Source organism: Carcharhinus amblyrhynchos, chromosome 6 (assembly GCF_965287045.1).
Source record: "Carcharhinus amblyrhynchos chromosome 6, sCarAmb.v2.hapA, whole genome shotgun sequence".
Taxonomy (NCBI): domain Eukaryota; kingdom Metazoa; phylum Chordata; class Chondrichthyes; order Carcharhiniformes; family Carcharhinidae; genus Carcharhinus; species Carcharhinus amblyrhynchos.
The window spans coordinates 59,679,917-59,699,890 of NC_137329.1; the positions used below are offsets into that span (position 1 = coordinate 59,679,917).

Genomic DNA, 19,974 nt, shown 5'->3' on the forward strand with positions numbered 1-19,974 from the left:
GATGGTATGTCTTTATACAGCCCACAAAGAATAATTAAGGGTCGATGATCAGTCAATAATGTGAAATGATGACCATATAAATAATGAAAATTTCGTAGGCAAAAAATTATACTCAATACTTCTTTTTCTAGCTTAGCATGCTATATACATTACTAGACAAAGTAGATAAAGCAAAAACTATTGAATGTTCTTCTTCTGAAGGCATAATATGTGAAACTGCTGCCCCTGCTTCATAAGGTGAAGTGTTGTAAGCAAGTAATAATCATAATTTTGGATTGAAATGAATCAGTACTTCAGACTTCAGCAAAGCATTTTTGAATCCTTGTTTGCTTTCTCATGTCCCATTGTCCAGTCCCATGACTGTCACACACACAGTAAATTATGCACTGACTTCAATAATGTAGCTAAGTTAGGAACAAATTTGCCATAAGAATTTACTAATCCTAGGAAGGACCTCAATTGTGTCAAATTCATCAGATGTGGTGTTTCTAAAGTACTGTCCATCATTTTAGATGTTTTATGTAGACCTTTACTATCAATAATGTGACCAAATTACTAGACTGACGTTTGGAAAAAGTCACACTTTTCTTTCTTGACATGCAGACCATGGGCTTGAAGAAGTTCCAATCTTGCTTCTAAATTATTCAAGTGGCCTTGTTCACTGAACTCTGTAATTAGAATATCATCCAGATAACATCGTACACCAGAGAGACCACATAAAATCAATTTTTGTAGTAGGACTGGTGCAGATGTTATTCCAGAAGGTAATCTTTTATAATGAAAAAGACCTTTATGAGTAGAGTTGGCAAGCAATAGTTGAGATTCAGCGGCTATATTCACTTGTAAATATGCGTGTGAAAGATCAATCTTGATGAATTTTTGCCCATCTGATAATCCTGCCAACAAATCTTCAATTAAAGGATTGATTAGCACACCAAATTTATGGCTGTTTTAAAATCACTACAAATACAAACTGACCATTTGGTTTCATAACAGGTACAATGAGGATAGCCCAGTTATTAAATTGTAGCCAGCTCAAACACACCAGTGTTAAGTCACATTAATTCTTCTTCGACCTTGGGATGAATTGCATATGGCACAGTCTTGCCTTGAGACTTTTTGGTAGATTATTTGACTTTATCTTGAGTTTCACTTGAACAGGCTTCATTCAGTCACACCTCTCTTGCTGTAGATCTATTTTGGCATCAATCGATCTGTTGAGAACACACCAGTCAAGCTTTACCTTGTCCAGCTATGACCTTCCAAATAGAGCTGGAAAATTACTATGGACCACATGGAGAACAACTCTGCTGTTAGTCCACTCAACTCTACGTTGACCACAATGGCATGATCTCTTCGCTGCATATCCTTAAACTCACATCAGATGGTTTTAACAAAAGATATTTCAGCTTTTCTTGGTACATACTCGCAGGAATTAAAGACACAGCAGCACCAGTATCAACCTCCATCTTAATACACTGTCCACTTAACTTCGGAAACACCTAGGATCTATGTAATCCAACTTGCATGGATAAAACATTCAGTTGGAACCCTTCATCATATTTCTGGGCATTCTATTCTTCATAATTGCAACTCTCTTCTTCTGTGTTGTAAATTATTTTTATAGAATGCAATTTTCTGTTCTTCTTGAAGGTACCCAGATTCTTCTTCTGAATATTCTTCCTAGGAGAAACTGGTCGAGCCCAACAAGCTTTGGTGATGTGACCATTTTGTCACAATTCTTGCATTGACTATCCTTGCTCCAACATTTTCTCCCTGAATGGCCCGTTTTGGTGTATCTGTGATATGTTTGCTGCTGCTTTGACTTCTTATGAGCAGTTTCCAACTTGTGCATCTTCATTCCTACACCAAATTGTGAACCCTCTTTTGCATTGATATTGCAATTTCTACTGCTGTCTTTAAAGTCAAAACATATTCAGGAAGCAATCTTCTTTGAATAGTCTTATTTTGATGACCATAAACTAGATAATCTTGAAGAGAATCTTGCAAAGTCTCACCCAACCCACAACGTTGTACCTTTCAAACGTTGCCACTAACAGAGAAATGCTTTCACTTTCCACTTGATCCTTTCGGTGGAACTGTTCTGCGATGATCAGTGGCTATGGAGTATTACGCTCTCCAAGGATCTTTGTCAAGTCATCCTAAGTTTTGGTTCCTGGCTTTGTGGATGAATCAAGTTTCGGAGAAATTGTAGGTTTTACTTCCTATTTAACTGAAAAAAACTGGTACAAGCAGTTCATTTGCTAATTTATTGTCTTGTACAAAATATTGAAAACACTTCACATAGGTATTGCCATGATTAATTTGCTTAATTGAAAAGGCCCATGGAGTCTTACTGACCTGCTATTTCTCTTGCAGGTACTCGCAACTCGAACTGGCTCAATGTATTTTTTTCACTGTCTTCCTAGTACTCCCCATTTTTAATGCGGAGACTGTTAGCTTGATTTTTTTCCCCCAAGTATCCCCAGCCATACAGCAAAGCATTTACTCTTTTCAAATATGCCATGCACTACTTGGAATGTCACCCTTTTCTGATTGATTATAAAAGAGGGTTTTTTTTCCAAGAGAGCCTTTTTCTTACTTGAGCCTTCTGGGCACTAGCACTTCAATCCTTAATCCTGTCATTGCTTTTCCCCAGTTTCTAATATATAAAGTGTGGGGATCCACACTCATCACCAATTTTCTTTCTGTAACGTCCTAACTATGGTTGAAGTTATGGGTTTGAACAGAAAAAGAAAATACTTGGTTTGCACTCGTACATTCAAACTAACCAAAGATGTGTGGGTTAGGTTGATTGGCCATGCTAAAATTGCCCCTTAGTGTCCTGAGATGTATAGGTTAAAGAGATTAACGGGTAAATGTGTAGGGATATGGGGGTGGATCCTGGGTGCGATTGTGGTTGGTACAGACTCGATGGGCCAGATGGCCTCTTTTTGCACTGTGGAGTTTCTATGATTCTATAACATACAAAGCTCTGCTCTGCATCAGAATACAAAACTGTACACGATTGAAGTCTGATCACACACCCTAATGACATCACCATCAAATCATGTGATCATTTAAAGCATCTTAAAGCAACCTACTAAACATATAACAGGTTCAGAGTCAGCTACAAAGTTGATGAACACCTACCCTGACAGCAAGAGAATAATCCTGACAAGCTTCAAATATTTTGCACTCAAAATCACCAGAAAAGGAAACCAACATGTGCACTATGAGCCAAAATAGTCTCCGCTGAGATGTAAGCATCCCACAATTCTAAAATACAGCAGCACAGCACTTCATTCTGCTATAATCCAGGGCAGACTCTCCAAGGTGTTTTATGAAGTCAGCCCAGACCATAAATCTTGCGCTTTGAATTTGGCATGGAGATCATGAGATGTTTCACTCCAGGTATGTTTCAAATGACCCACTAGGGAACTTCTTTCAAACAAAGAATACAGTTAACACTGTAAGAAAATTAACAATAACTTTTACCATTTTTAAAAACACAATTATAACATTGTATAAACTGTAACAGCTGAGACTGTTGTTCCAAACTGCCTTACAAACATACACCCTGTTCTCAGCTTAGCTCAGAAAGTAAGTGTGCTCATGTGATGCTGGATCTTGCAGCTTTGCAACAGCTGGTGTGAATTAATCCCCCATATGGGATTAAAACTTTGAGGCTTTCCACCGCTGGAACCTTCAACATACTTTGAGAGACAGTAACACCACTTTCCTCTGGCTTCCAAGTAGCCAGCCACTGACTGTAGAATTTTCGATACCAGGGAGAGAGGTAAAAACACTGCATCCAGCCTGCAGTCCAACCAGCTTCAGCCCAACTGAAAGGGGATTTCTCTGAAAGGAGAACTATCCAAAGTACCACCTGACCGTCAATCAGTCGCAAATCAACAATTCCCAAAAGGGTCATAAAACTCTAAGCCTTTGCACTAGGCCCAGATTTAAAATAAACAAAAGGCCCATTATATGACTTTAGCAACAATAAAAGGACATCAGCTCAGACAGCGCGGTGCCAAAATCAAAAAAAAGCCAGGCCTGTTTAAAACTGCAGAGAAACATGATTAAATTATATTTCTTAAGTGACACAGTTCTGGCTAAGAGCTCAGTGGATACATTGCCTCAGAAGCTACCTTGCCTCTGAGTTCAGAGAGAACTGATCAATTCCAGCTGCCACTGTGTGAGAAAGCAGTTTGTATCTGACGTCTCCCTTTTTGTCCAGCACAACACATGTGATTATAAATTGACAACAGAGTAAGTCATGGATATTAATCCCTCTGCTACTGTATGTATCCTTGTCAGAAAGACCTTAACCTTTAGTTAATTGATCAAATGATCACATGTTGTTTGATCAATCTTTGTTCATTAAGCTGAGTAACTGGAACAATGATGACTGAGCCTGTACTCAGTGTCAGCACTCCAGATTTGGAGATTGCAGGTTCACTTCAGAAACTTGGGCACAAATTGAGATTGACTTCAGAGCACCATTGAGGGAATGCTGCAGTGCCACAAGTACATCTTTTGAATAAAATGACAGACCTGTCAGGTGAATGTATATGATCCTATGGCGCTATTCCAAAGAAGAGCAGGGACGTTCTTCCTCAGTTGCTGCATCCCCAGCAGGAATGACAATACTACATCGTTGGCTGTGAAGAATATTGGGCTGACCTGACGAAGCAAAACAGTTCCTTCTTTGTTTCTTTTCCGGTTATGAATTTTTTGGTAGGGGGAGGTGAGACAATATTGTAGAATCTTTCCTCAGGGCACTGGTTGGGTTAAGGAAAAATTGTAATTCTGCAAGCTTTGTGGAGGAAAGGCCTTGCTCAGACAATGTGTATTCCAAGTTTACTGATGTCCTTGTGTCTTGTGTTCAAATGCAAAGTGAAGCATCTCCCAAAGAAGTGGGGTTGCTAATGTCTGCATTAGGCTGCACATTGCACCTTGGTGCCCCAGTTTGACATGCTTTAAGCAACTGCAAAGACCAATTCCATTGGATACCTGCCCATGTCTCAGTTGCCATTAGTTAAGCTTTTCAAATCTGCAGGCCACTATCCAGTCCCTCGATAGGCTCAAGGCTATCAACAGCTCACGTGAGAGAGGGATGGGCTGTGATTGGAGGAGCAGTAAATAATGGCAGCTGTAAGCATGTCGGGGGAATAGGAGAGGATTTCAGGAGATGGAGAGAGGGAAAGATAGACAGAATGTGGATCCTGAGAGATTGTGGATCCCTGGCTCCCCTCACTTCCCCCTGGTTCTTCCCAAGTGTATGTGTGGCTAAGTGAGAGAGCAAGTGAGAAAGTGAGTGAGAGAGTGAATGTATATGTGTATGTGTGTGTGCACAAGTATGGATGAGTGGATGTATGGATGAGTGAGTGAGTAAGTGAGTATGTGTGTGGTTCACCTTCAGCCCCACACAACACATCCTCTCAGACACTCTCAAAGTGGGTGTGGGTGAGTGAGGACCCTGGGACTGGAAGTGAGCTGGGCACTTGCACATGGACACACACTCTAATAGTCACCGTTTTTGTGCATGAGTCGCAAAAACCCAGCTGGCAGGTGCAGCAGGTGGTCAGGAAGGCGAATGGGATGCTGGCCTTCATAGCTAGGGGGATTGAATATAAAAGTAGGGAGGTCTTGCTGCAGCTGTATAGGGCATTGGTGAGGCTGCAGCTGGAGTACTGTGTGCAGTTTTGGGCGCCGCACCTGCGCAAAGATATTTTGGCCTTGGAGGGAGTGCAGAGGAGGTTTACTAGGCTGATACCGGAGTTGAGGGGGTTGAACTATGAGGAGAGGCTGAATAAACTAGGCTTGTACTCGTTGGAGTTTAGAAGAATGAGGGGAGATCTCATTGAGACGTATAAGATGATGAATGGGATGGATAGGATAGAGGTGGAGAGACTCTTCCCACTGAAAAAAGACAGTAGGACTAGGGGGCACAGCCTCAAGATAAAGGGGGGGCGGTTTAGAACGGAGTTGAGGAGGAACTTCTTCACTCAAAGGGTGGTGAATCTCTGGAATTCTCTGCCCGTTGAAGTGGTGGAGGCTGCCTCGCTAAATATTTTTAAGACGCGGGTTGATGGGTTTTTGATAAGAGAGGCGATTAAGGGTTATGGGGAGAGGGCGGGAAAGTGGAACTGAGCAGCGACAGATCAGCCATGATCTTATTGAATGGCGGGGCAGGCTCGAAGGGCTAGATGGCCTACTCCTGCTCCTATTTCTTATGTTCTTATGTTTATTGATTATTCTTTGTTTAATTCGCAACTTCTGGTTTGACATTGCTTAATTCTGGTCATATCTCATTTTTTAAAAACCTTATCTAACATTGTGCCAATCTTTATCTTTCTAAAATTTGCTCATTGGCCATCGGGTGAGAAAACAAAAGGAAATGTGGCCCCCCCACCCCCCACCCCCCACCCCCCAGCCCCAGCCCCAGCCCCAGCCCCACCCCTGCCCCCACCCCCTCCCCCTCCCCATCCCACCCCCACCCCCTCCCCTTCCCCCGCCCCCGCCCCCGATAACCCTACATAAATAAGCTTGTCCTTGGCTATGCACCTGATGTGCATAAAGCAGGGAATGATATTGAATGGATCTGTGCTGTGTGCTTGTGAGTGACTGAAAGCTGCCTCTACATTTACACAGATTGGCATTCATTCACCCAACGTACGTTGACTGAGACAGTAATAGCCTGTACTGAGCCTTCTGGGAGAACACCGTCATTGTTCTGAGAAGGCGGAATTCTGAACAAACGCGGCAGCACATTGAACTAATACATCATTCCAGCATATGTCAAACAAAGGTTCAGGGGAAATAGGAGCAGGAGTAAGCCATTTACCCCCTCGAGCCTGCTTCACCGTAGATCATAGTTGATCTTCTGCCTCAATGACATTTTCCTGCATTGTCCCCAAATCCTTTGATATCTTCAGTATTTAGAAATTGATCAATCTCATAAGAACATAAGAAATAGGAGCAGGAGTAGGCCATCCAGCCCTTCGAGCCTGCCCCGCCATTCAATAAGATCATGGCTGATCTGTCGTGGCTCAGTTCCACATTCCTGCCCTCTCCCCATAACCCTTAATCCCCTCTCTTATCAAAAACCTATTAACCCGCGTCTTAAAAATATTTAGCGAGGTAGCCTCCACCACTTCAACGGGCAGAGAATTCCAGAGATTCGCCACCCTTTGAGTGAAGAAGTTTCTCCTCAACTCCGTTCTAAACCACCCCCCCTTTATCTTAAGGCTGTGCCCCCTAGTCCTACTATCCTTTCTGAGCGGGAAGAGTCTCTCCACCTCTATCCTATCCATCCCATTCACTGTCTTATACGTCTCAATGAGATCTCCCCTCATTCTTCTAAACTCTAACGAGTACAAGCCCACTTTATTCAGCCTCTCCTCATAGCTCAACCCCCTCAACTCTGGCATCAGCCTAGTAAACTTCCTCTGCACTCCCTCCAAGGCCAAAATATCCTTGCGTAAGTGCGGCGCCCAAAACTGCACACAGTACTCCAGCTGCGGCCTCACCAATGCCCTATACAGCCGCAGCAAGACCTCCCTACTTTTATATTCAATCCCCCTCGCTATGAAGGCCAGCATCCCATTCGCCTTCCTGACCACCTGCTGCACCTGCAAGCTGGGTTTTTGCGACTCATGCACAAGGACCCCGAGGTCCCTCTGCACCGTCACCTGCTGCAGTTTTTCGCCAAGTAAGTAATAATCCTTCCTACCATTATTCCTACCAAAGTGGACCACCTCGCACTTGCCAACATTAAATTCCATTTGCCATTTCCTGGCCCATTCGCCCAGCCTATCTAGATCCTTCTGCAGACTCTCCACACCCTCCGCACAATTTGCCTTTCCACCAATCTTGGTGTCATCAGCAAACTTTGACACCATACACTCGGTTCCCTCCTCCAGATCATCTATATAAATGGTAAATAGCTGAGGCCCCAGCACCGACCCCTGGGACACTCCACTAGTCACCAACCGCCAATCCGAATAGCACCCATTGACCCCCACTCTCTGCCTCCTATTTGACAACCAATCTCAGTCTTGAATATACTCAATGGTTGAGCCTCCACCTCCCTCTGGAGCAGAATTCCAAAGATTCACCACCCTCTGACTAAGAAATCCACCTCACCTCAGTGCTAAATGACCTGCTCCTTATTCTGAGACTGTGATCCCTGGTTTTAGACCTCTCCAGCATCGATGCTCTCGACTCCTGTTAGAATTTAGCATGATGAAGGCAAGGAGGAACAGGCAATAGGTTCAACTGAAACAGTTTCATTTGTTGATCTCTAATGGTTTGGATGGGGGACAAAGTATCCACTTACACTCCCCCTTCCCTCTCTCCGCCCACCTGCCTCCACCATCCCCAGTGTGACCCTAACCAGGGTTTGAGTGAAGAAGCCTCTACAGTTTTCTCAGCTGACTGATGCAGGCCAGCAGATGGTGGTTATAATGACTTCAATCTAGTCCATTGAGGTTGGCCTGTTGGAATATGAACTCTCTGATTAAGGAGTCCAACAAAAGATGTCGCTGATTAAGGGCTCAATTGATGGGCCAATCAGGGAGTTTTTTCCTTGTATGTAACCGGAGAGTGTCAGTTTCTTTGGTACTTTTGAAGATAGACTGCTCGCACTCTGTGCGCTGCTGTTGGAACTGTAAATAAAGGAATTTTGGTGAAGGGACTTCTGCCTCTGAAGAGTTATTACAGTGAAGGGCTACTTCCAATTGCCAAGGGGACTCAGCAATACTTCACATAACAGCCATCCCTCTGACAAACTTTGACCCCTCACTTTCCCTTCCTGCCCAATCCTGCAAGACTCTGCAGCCTCCTTCGCCCTCGCCACCAAACCGTTGGGTTGTCAAGGGCTGCCTTGCAATGTTTCACATTCTCCTTCCACCTGAAACCTGCTCTGGATTACCACTGAATTCAAAGATTCATCCACGCATCCTGCCCTCAACTACTGTCAGTATTTAAAGGATTCTCCAAGGGAACGAAACAACGATTCAATAGCTTTATCCAGTTCAAAGTACGGTTCCCTGTACCGTAACTCAGTGAATACATTTTGTAACAATTAGACTGTGTGATTGCGCAAGTTCAGTGACCTGCTGGTCAAGACCTTCATGCCTCCAGACCAAGTGTACAGGATTCCAGATAAGACAGGCCATGTTGGTAGGGGTGGGTTATGGTGCAAGACTAGCTGAAAGATCTAATTACAGAAAATTGCACGCCCTCTGAGACATAATTCTCAAAATGCTTTGTGACAAAAAAAGTCTGGTCAACTTTGAATCCTGGTGTAGCTATTGGATGTTGTACTTGTCAAATTCTTATACTATCTTATACTATCACTTGTAGTTGGTAATAACATAGGTGGTATTGACTTACATTAATACTACTGAGTGGTAATAAGACTCACAGATTTAAGAATCTTGGGAGACTTGACAGGGTAGATGCTGAGGATGTTTCCTCTCGTGGGTGAATCTAGAAGCATAGGACTCAATTTGAAGACAAGAGATCTTCTATTTAAAACTGAGATGAGGAAGATTGTTTTCTCTGTGGCTCATTAGTGTTTGGAATTCTTTTCTACAGGGAGCACTGCCTATCTTCAAGGATCATTTAGACAGATTTTTGATTTTTGTTTTGAAAACATTTAGCTCTGATGCTGGGAAAACACGATGATTATTCATTTTAGCCATTTAGTCATTTTAATAAGAGAGATAATGGACTTCTGTTTACAAAAAAAAAAGTCCCCTAGGTTTTGATTAAAGGACTGGAATATGGGTTTAGGTAGGCAGGATCATATGATGATGTGGTTAATGGGAGGATCCAGGCCTGTAGCAGACAGAAACAAATCAGTTCTGGCTGGGAATTGCTTGAAGACAGAGATTTTTGCAAGTTGCTGAAACTCATTCTTTCTGAAAGCTTATTATAGCAAGTATATTTATGGGTGCTAACCAAATTTAATGGGGTATTGTAAGTTTGGAAGAGGAATGCTGCTTACTTAGAATTGAAACAATGATAAATTAGAAATTAAAGTTGTTTCCTTTCATTGGTTAAACTGTTAATAGATAATCTGCTTCATTTGTCAGAATTATTGTTAAACTGTGTTATTAAATAAAGTTTATTTTACTATCAAAAATCCCTAATTTGTCAGTGGAATTACTCTTGGAGTGAAACACTCTATCCTCACATTTATTCCAAAGTAGAGAAATTGTTGGGGTTTAGTCGAGCATAGTAACTTGGGGTTCTAGTCTTGGACCCTACCAAAATGGTCAGATTGAATAGCAGAGAACAAGCTCAATGAGCCAAATTTCCTCTTCCCTTTTCCTTATGATTTATAAATACTTAAAATGAATTAGGCTAATAAACTGCATTGAGTCCCTGTGGCCCAACTCTATTTTATCGATTTTAAATCAACAAGAAAGATAATAGCAATGTGACACAAAGATACTTGCCTCTCTGCTCCACCATCAATGGCTGTCCATCTGGGGGTAGGTACTTGCTGCTCCACTTTAAGCTCATAAGGTGGTTGAAGAGAAGGGAACCCAAAGGTCCTGTTTGGGTGAACTGTTCAATAGACATGGAACACAGCTGTTCTCCGGTAACATCAAAGTCTTGAAAGCGGATACAGTTAGCATCCAACTGATTGATGTCCAATGTGTGTTGGAGCCATTCCCACACCTGGTACTTGGTCCATAGCTGTGGATGCGTGTGTTGCCACGAGCTTCCAGCATACCCACCTGAAGCTGGAAGGATACAAAACGCCATGTGAATATTTATGTCAGTATGTTCATGTACATAACAACAGCAGAGTTAGTGAGGACGGATTGTTCTGGTGCTCCAAAGCTGTGATAGGAGGCAGGAACACAGCAAAGTTGGAACATGATGTGTTGGGTCGGCCACCTGACGCATTCACATCTTCACGTGATCTTGCTGGAGATGAGGAGGTGGATGAGGAGAAGAGGTTGGGGGGGGGAGGGATAAAGTCTACCCACCTGCAGCAACAGGTAGCTGCTTAAGCCCATTGCTAGGCCCAGTGGGAGGAAGTTAATTGTGCTAAGAGGATCATTTTGAGGCTTCAGCCTGGCCTTTAGCTTCCAGCCACCTCCTGGCAGCATTTCCACACTTTTAACTATTTTTGGGGAATGGTAAGGGGAGTGATGGAAAAATTCACAAACTGATTATCAGCCTGCTGAACCATTTTATGATTTTTCCTACTATGACTAAGAAATCCTGTCAAACCTGGAGCATCTGGCCCAATGATAGGGGCGCTACCACTGTGCCACAAGACCTCCTACTCTGAGGTTGTGAATTCAAGCCCCACTTCAAGGCTTTTAGCATAAGTGTAAGCGAATTCAGGTACAGTGTTGAGGGAGTGAGGTGCTATGGAGTATTAAACTAAGGCCCTGTCTATCTTCTCAACTGCATGGAAAGGACCCTGTGGCATTATTTTGGAAAGCAGGGGATTACATCTGCTATCTCAGCTAATACATGTACCCCAGATAACATCACTGAACAAGGATTACTTATTGTCACATTGCTGTTTGTCGGTACTCATGCAGATTGGATGCCAGGTTTCTTATATTTCAAGTCTGACTACACCAAGAAGTGGTTTCACTACAACAAGAAGTTCCTTATTTACTGTAATGAGCAATTTAAATACAAAACTTTCTCTTCTACTGAGGTGAGGTGATAAATGTTTGTCCAGCTCCATGTTCTGTCCTTTCAGAACAGCACGATGGGGTGTTGCTGTCAAAGCAAACATCTGCCTGAACCAAAGCTTCAGCACAGGAACACTGAGAAATGTGGAGAAGTCAGTAACAAAGTCTGAGGCAGTCTCCAGATAGATCACTGATTTGTTTGATCAATTTTCCTTTTATTTGCTACTGTTTTGTTGAATTTTGGGAATCATTTTGGTTTTAAGCAGTAAGTTCTGACACTGTTTTCGAGGGTCTCACATGAATCAGGTTGACGGTTATGAAGGAGCTGATACAGGCAGGATTTCTTTCATTGGCTTAGTCACAGAGTCATAAGCTCAACAGCAGTGAAACAGGCCCTTAGGCCCAGCTCGTCAATGCCAACCAGGTTTCCTAAACTGAACTAATCCCATTTGTCTGCTTCTGGCCCATATTCCTCTAAACCTTTCCCATTGCAGATCCCCCTAGCTTAGTCCCAGGATGATGCAGCACCCCAGAGAGGTCAGCAGCCTTTACCATTTAAATAAAAAATGTTCTTAAAAATATCAATGGTTAAGTTTTTTTAAAATCAATTGATTAAGAACAGAGTGACATTGAATGCTAAAAAGGCAATAGGTAGCTCATTGTAATCGTGTCAGCCTTACTTTAGTGGTACTACTGCCAGCTTGCAATCAGATTGTCATCTCACTTCAGCACATTATCCAGACTAACACTCCATTGCTACACTGAGGAAGTACTGCACTAAAATACGTGCTTTTTTTTATGATACTATAACCCTGAGGATCTTTGTGCTCTCTGTGGCAGATGTAAAAGAACCCAGGGCTGGTTGAAACAGAGCAAGAGAGGCCTTTTTAAAAATTCATTCAAGCAACACGGGTGTTGTTGGTTAGGCCAATATTTATTGCCCATCCCTAACTGCTCTTGAAAATGTGATGGTGAGCCACCTTCTTGAAGGGTTGCAGTCAATGTAGTGCAGGTACATCCATAGTGCTGTCAAGGAGCGAGTTCCAGGATTTTGACCCAGCGACAGTGAAGGAACGGTGATATGTTTCCAAGTTAGGTTGGTGAGTGACTTGGAGGGGAACCTTCAGGTGGTGATGTTCCACAAGGTTGTGAATAACACTGTATAAATGCAACATCTTTCCTTTTTGAGTGCTGTAAAGTAACATTAACCTCTTTCCACACTGAATCAGTAACAAGTCTCCATAAAGATATGGGTGTTGGTGGGTGGGAGTGTTTTGACCTTGAACTTTGTCAGGCTAGGTGGAGTTGGATGATTTTCGTTCCACATTTGCACTGTTCCCAGGATATAAAAGTGATGTCTGCAGAATTTCTCTACATGTTTGAAATGATTAACCCTTTCAAGTACAAAATGTCTTTTGAAATTTGCTCATTTTGATAACTGTTAAAAATGAAGACTTTTCAAAGTGTGACAGATTGATTTGCTTTACACAGTGTGCATAGTGGCAGTTAGGGAATCGTCACTGATACAATTTTTTTTATCACTGTTTTTCCCCGTCCAGTATTTTCTTTAAAACATAAACATTGAGCGTTTCAATGGGATACACACACATCTCATAAATGGTTATATATTTGACAGCAGGATATCTGTGATTCATATCCTTATGTGGTTATTGATCAAAGCATTGCAGCTGGATTACATTAGCCCTGATCTTTGACTTGACTTTTATTGATGTATGAATTTTTTAATTTAATTGGCTATGAGGAAACATGCAACAGACATAAATGTGCTGAACAGACAACAAGATGAAAACTCCATCATCTTTTCTCCATATCCTTCAATCCATTTCTCTCAGAGATAGATTAAAGGATATGGAGAAAAGATGATAGGGTCTTGTGATGATTATCCCTTTTAGGATCCATCTGCTAAGTAAGGGTCACATGAACCAGTGAACCAATCAGGAAGCAGGGTATGGGAGGATCAACCTGGTGAGCTTGGGTTCCTGTTCTAGAACTTTCTTGGGAGCTAACTGGCAGCCATGAGGCTGGAAGCCTCTGTATTTTGGTTACATGTAAATAAATGTTGCCATTGCTATTTATCTAACTGGTGAACCAGAATTATTACATTGGTGAGAAGGATAAAAGAAAAAGAAACAATCCCATGATCATGAATATAAAGTCATATTGAGGCTCAGTTCAAGTTGAGAGACCGAAGAGTTGCAGATATGGCCCTATTTGCTCGGATAGAGACTTTTTAATTCCTCTGTGGAGGGTTGCACACAATATATTGAACATTTGGGCTACTATTTTTAGGCCAATGGAATAGAGGAGGGAAGGAGAAAGGAAATCCTTCTGAGCATGTGTGGGATCCAGGTCTTCAATTTAATATGCAGTCTCATATCACCAAGCACACCCAACTCCCAAGTCATTCACTGAGATAATTGGATTGGTTAAAACACATTATCAACTGAAGCCATCAGCAATATTGCAGCAATTTCAGTTTAACTCACCAGGAAAGTCCTTGGGGACGATTGCAAATGATATGACAAAGACAGATCTCAGAGCACTGCAGCTTCAGAGCCACTCTCAATGATATGCTGCAGGACCATTTCGTATGTGGCATAAATAATGAGGCCACCTATAGTAAGCTATTAACAGAGGCAGATATCAATTTAAAAAGGCACTGGAGATAGCACTGGCAATGGAGAGCACTGAGGAGGTCTCACAGGAGCTTCAGATTGCGCAAAATGGAGCAGTTCACCAGCTAGGGCAAAAAGCTGCAGTTAGCAGTGATGCCACAAATGAAGATGGAGTTTTAAAATGAAAAGCAAATGTAGCCACAAATAGAAGGAAAAAAATTAAAAGAACCAGTAAGAATTTAAGTAGAATATTACCAGGAGAGTGATCATTCCCCTGAAGCCTACAAGTCTAAAGAGGCTTAAAGTTCTTGTCTGAACAAAGAACAAAGAACAAAAACAGCCTGGGAAACAGGCCCTTCGGCCCAACGAGCCCACGCCACCATCTTAACACCACCAGTCCCCTCCTCCACCCATGACCCTTATCTAATATGTTATGGCCATCCACATTGAGGGAAACTAATTTAGGGACAATTTATTCCTGCCAATCAGCCTAATAGCACATCTTTGGGGTGTGGGAGGAAACCGGAACACCAGGAAAGGTTACTTAAGGCACCAATGTAAAAATAAGTCAACTTATTGTAAAAGTAAGCTTTGATAAGAGTTATTTGGACGTGAAATGCCAGCTCTTTTCTCTCCTTACAGATGCTGCCAGACCTGCTGAGATTTTCCAGCATTTTCTCTTTTGATTTCAGATTCCAGCATCCACAGTAATTTGCTTTTAAAAATAAGTCAAGTCAGCCCAGATTTAGTCATACATTGCAAGTGCATAATGTGGAAGAGTCTATAATTAAAATGTTCACCCATCGTTGAATGAAAGTGGGCAAGGCAGCCCCCATCACTGTGATCCTTTTGGTAAGTGGTAGACCCTTAAAGATAGAAATTGATACAGGAGCCTCTTCCATGATGATAAGAGAACATTTATTTTGATAGTTACAAGAAGGAGTGCAGCCATTGAGTTTGAGGGGTACCACAACAAAATGAACAACTTACACAGGAGAAGCAATCAAGATAAAGGATACTTCCACAGTACCTGTAGACTGTCGGCAACTCAGTTCCCAGTAATAATACTCAGTCTTTCAAGCCACGACTGGCTTAAGGTAAGTAAAACAAACTTGAGATCTTCCAGGTACTGGAAGGTGGACTACCTGAATTCATGAAGAAGCATGCACATATTTTATGCAATGAGTTAGGTAAAATAAAGGGCCTCCTGGCAAAGGTCTGTGTAGATCCAGAGTCCAACCTCTTGTTTTTTTTACAGTAAGACCAGTACCATATGCCCTGTGAAAAAAGTTGGGCACAGAATTGAAGAGATTGGAAGAATTGGATTATTATCTAGCCAGTTCAATATGCAGAGTAGGCAGCACCTATGGTCCCCGGGATATCCAATCCTGAAGATTAAAGAGCTGTGTGCAAAGATGGCTGGATGTCACTCTTATATAGCACAAAGTCACACAGATCAGCAACTTGAGTTAGATGCTGCTTTCCAAGGTTTCATCATGATAAACATGCCCAAGAGTTTATTTCAGTATACATGCCTACTAATTGGTGTGTTCCTGGCAAGTGCTATTGCCAGAGAACAATGGAAAGTCTATTGCAAAAACTGCCATAAATTGTAGTATACCCGAATGATGTTTTGATAACTGGATTAACAGGAACTGAGCACCTACCTAAAGAGGGGTGTTAAAGAGATTTCAGAAGGTTGGAACTTACCTCAAGCAGGGGAAATGTACTATTCAAGCCACTGAGGTAGCCTATCTGGGGCACAAGGATTAATCCTCATGGAAGACAAGGTCAGAGCAATAAAGGAGGCACGAACTCCAGAAACACATCTGAGTTCAAGTTATTCTTAGGAATGATAGAATGATTGGGCATTTTCTACCAAATTTGTCACCATTATTGGCCCCCTTGAATATGCTGCTAATAAAGTACCAACATTTGTTTTGGAAGACACCCAGGAGAGAAGCTTTTAAAAGAGAGAAGCAATTGTTACATTCATCAAGTTTATTGGTGCATTTCAACCAACTGAAGGAATTGGTGTTACCTCTAATGTCTCTTTATATGGCATTGATGCAGTGTTGTCCCATGCGATAGGCACGGTGACACAATGGTTAGCACTGTTGCCTCACACTGCCAGGGATCCAGGTTCGATTCCACCCTTGGGTGACTGTGGAGTTTGTATGTTCCCCTGTGTCTGTGTGGGCTTCTTCCAAGTGCTCTGGTTTCCTCCCACAGTCCAAAGATGTGCAAGTTAGGTGAACTGACCCATTAGTGTCTGAAGATGTTAGGTGGATTAGCCACGGTAAGTAGGTTTACAGAGATAGGGAGGAGGGGATGACCTGGACGGGATCCTCCTTGGAGAGTCAATGCAGGCTCAATGGGCTGAATGGCCTAACTATGCATTGAAGGGATTCTATAGTTCTATGGATGATGAATTTGAAAGGCCAGTAGAGTATCTCTTGAGAACAGCAGGTTTCAGCTGACAGCAATCCTGTGGAAGTGCCCCAGACAGAGGAGTTACGCTGCTCCCCAAGGATTCAGAAACCCACCGAAAGATTTAATTTATAATTGACTAATTATAAATTAACGTAGTAGATGTTTCATTATTTGGGATTGTGTAAATTGAATTTTGACATTTGTGTAAAAGGACTCAGAAGGTGTGGTATGTGGTGATTGTCTCTTTGAGGATCCATCATATGACCTGGGGAATCAACCTGGGACCAGGATAGGGGATCATCCTGGTGAGCTCAGGTTTCTGTTCCAGAACTTGCTCAGGAAGGCAGCCATGAGGCTGCCAGCCTTTTTTGTAGTTACATATCAATAAACATTCCAGCTGTTAGCTATCTAACTGGTAAAGAAGAAATATTACAGCTTTGTGAAACTGAGAGCCATTTTCTGTTTTGAAAGCTTCCTAGGGGTGGATTGAGATCTTATACACCACTGTGAATTGGGTGATAGCAAATCAGCAACTTGCTGGACATTTTTACTTATGTTTGTTTCCAACTCAATGCAACAAAAATCAACATCAATGGAAATAATGATCAGGGATTGTTTATAGCAACACCCAATTTCAGCATGCACCAGAAGTGTTTTACATTTGCAATTTTGTAAAGATCATTTCTGAATCCTACCATTGCTTCCAGTGTCGAGGTTGCTCCATAGGGATGGTAATTGCTGAGGTACAGGGTGACATTTGAACTGTGTATTCATTGTGTTTCTGTCCTGCAAAATCATGATCTGGAACCAAAAGGGGAAAAGAAAGGCCTCATTAATGAGTTCCTCTTCATAGCCTCACCTTACTGGAAGGTAATAACAGTGGTAAAAGGAAAGTGATTTGTTACGGCAACTAAACTCCTGTCACCAGACTGCAATTGAAAAATTCAACTATAACTCAGCAGGACACAACATGGAGTGTTTATTACTCTTCCCAACATCTTCCGGAGGTTCACTCACATTGTAAATGGGGAATATTGCAGCAACAGGATAGGGAATGCTTTAAAAATAATTTCATGGAATGTGGGTGTCACTGGAAAGGCCATCATTAATTGTCCATCCCTAATTGCCCTTGAACTGAATGGTTTGCTGGACCATTTCGGAGAGTAGTTTAAATACAACCATATTGCTGTGGGTCTGGAGTCACAGGGGGCCAGACCAGGTAAGAACGGTAGATTTCCTTCCTGAAAGGACATTAGTGAGGCAGATGGGGTTTTAGTGACAGTTTCATGGTCACCATTACTAAATGTAGTTTTATATTCCATGCTGGGATTTGAAAAGACAGAAGAGCATCTGGGATCTGTGACACTACCATTAGCTCCATGATAGGAAATATTGCACTAATGGGAAGAGAATACTGCAGCATTAGGATAGTGAATACTGCAGCATTGGGATAGGGAATACTGTATCACTAAGGGATAGGGAATACTGCAGCATTAGGATAGGGAATACTGCAGCATTGGGATAGGCCCTCCAAGTCTGCACTGACCATGCAGCTCAACTTAACTAATCCCTATCCCATTAGGGATTAATGCTACAATGGGATGGGGAATACTACATCACTAAGATATGGGATACAGCAGCATTGGGATAGGAAATACTGTATCACTACTATAGGGAATACTGCAGCATTGGGAAAGGGAATATTGCATCACTAAGATATGGAATATGGCAACATTGGGATAGAGTATACTGTATCACTAAGATATGGAATACTGTGGCATTGGGATAGGGAATACTGTATCACTAAGATATGGAATACTGCAGCATTGGGATAGGGAATACTGTATCACTAAGACATGGAACACTGCGGCATTGGGATAGGGAATACTGTATCACTAAGATATAGAATACTGCAGCATTGGGATAGGGAATACTGTATCATAAGATTGGAATACTGCAGCATTGGGATAGGGAATACTGCATCACTAGGATACAGAATTTGGCAGCATTGGGATAGGGAGAACTGCATCCTTGGGATAGGGAATACTGTATTATTAAGATATGGAATACTACTGCATTGGGATAGGGATCACTGTATCACTAGGATACGGAATACAATAGCATTGGGATAGGAAATGTGGCATCTTTAAGATATGGAATATTGCAGCATTGGGATAGGGAACATTGCTGCATTGGGATAGGGAACATCGCTGCATTGGGATAGGGAATACTGCAGCATTGGGATAGAGAATACCGGTGTAATGGGACAGGGATTAATGCTGCAATGGGATAGGGAATACTGCATTACTAAGATATGGAATACTGCAGCTTTGGGATAGGCAATACTGTATCAGTAGGATAGGGAATACTGCAGCATTGGAATAGGAAATATTGCAGCATTGGAATTAGGAATGCTGCAGCATTGGGATAGGGAATACTGCAGCAATAGGATAGGGAATGCTGCGGCAATGCGATAGGGAACACTGTATTACTAGGATAGGGAATATTGCATCATTAGGATAGGAAATGTAACATCACTGGGATAGGGAATATAGCAGCATTGGGGTAGGGAATACTGTATCACTAGGATAGGGAATACTGCTGCAATAAGATAGGGAATTCTGCTGCAATGGGATAGAGAATACTATATCACTGGGGTAGGGAATTCTGCTGCAATGGAATAGGGAATACTGTATCACTAAGGTATGGAATACTGCATCATTGGGATAGGGAATATTGCATCATTGGGATAGGGAATATTGCATCATTGGGATATGGAATGCTGCATCATTGGGATAGGGAATATTGCATCATTGGGATATGGAATGCTGCATCATTGGGATAGGGAATACTGCATCATTTGGATAGGGAATACTGCATCATTTGGATAGGGAATACGGCATCATTGCAGCATTGGGATAGGGAATACGGTATCACTAAGAAAGGAAATTCTGCTGCAATGAAATAGGGAATACTGTATCATTAGGATAGGGAATACTGCTGCATTGGAATATGGAATGCTGCAGCACTGGGATGCATAATACTGCATCACTAGGATATGGAATACTTCAACATTGCGAAAGGGAATACTTAGCATGGGATAGGGAATACTGTATCACTAAGGTATGGGACACTGCAGCATTGGGATAGAGAATATTGCTGCATTGGGATAGGGAAAACTGTATCATTATTGTATGGGATACTGCAGCATTGGGATAGGGAAT

General features: G+C 42.1%; 1 protein-coding gene across 1 annotated transcript in view; it reads right to left on the minus strand.

Moving 5' to 3' along the window:
* ehf (ets homologous factor) overlaps positions 1-19,974 on the minus strand; it is a 74,600-nt gene that overhangs the window by 40,380 nt on the left and 14,246 nt on the right. Inside the window, exons 2-3 of the mRNA XM_080190537.1 lie at positions 17,446-17,551; positions 10,476-10,766 (exon numbers count right to left, since the gene is read on the minus strand). Of these exons, the coding sequence (XP_080046663.1) occupies positions 10,476-10,766; positions 17,446-17,548 (394 nt within the window). The 5' untranslated portion in view covers positions 17,549-17,551. The remainder of the gene's footprint in view (positions 1-10,475; positions 10,767-17,445; positions 17,552-19,974) is intronic.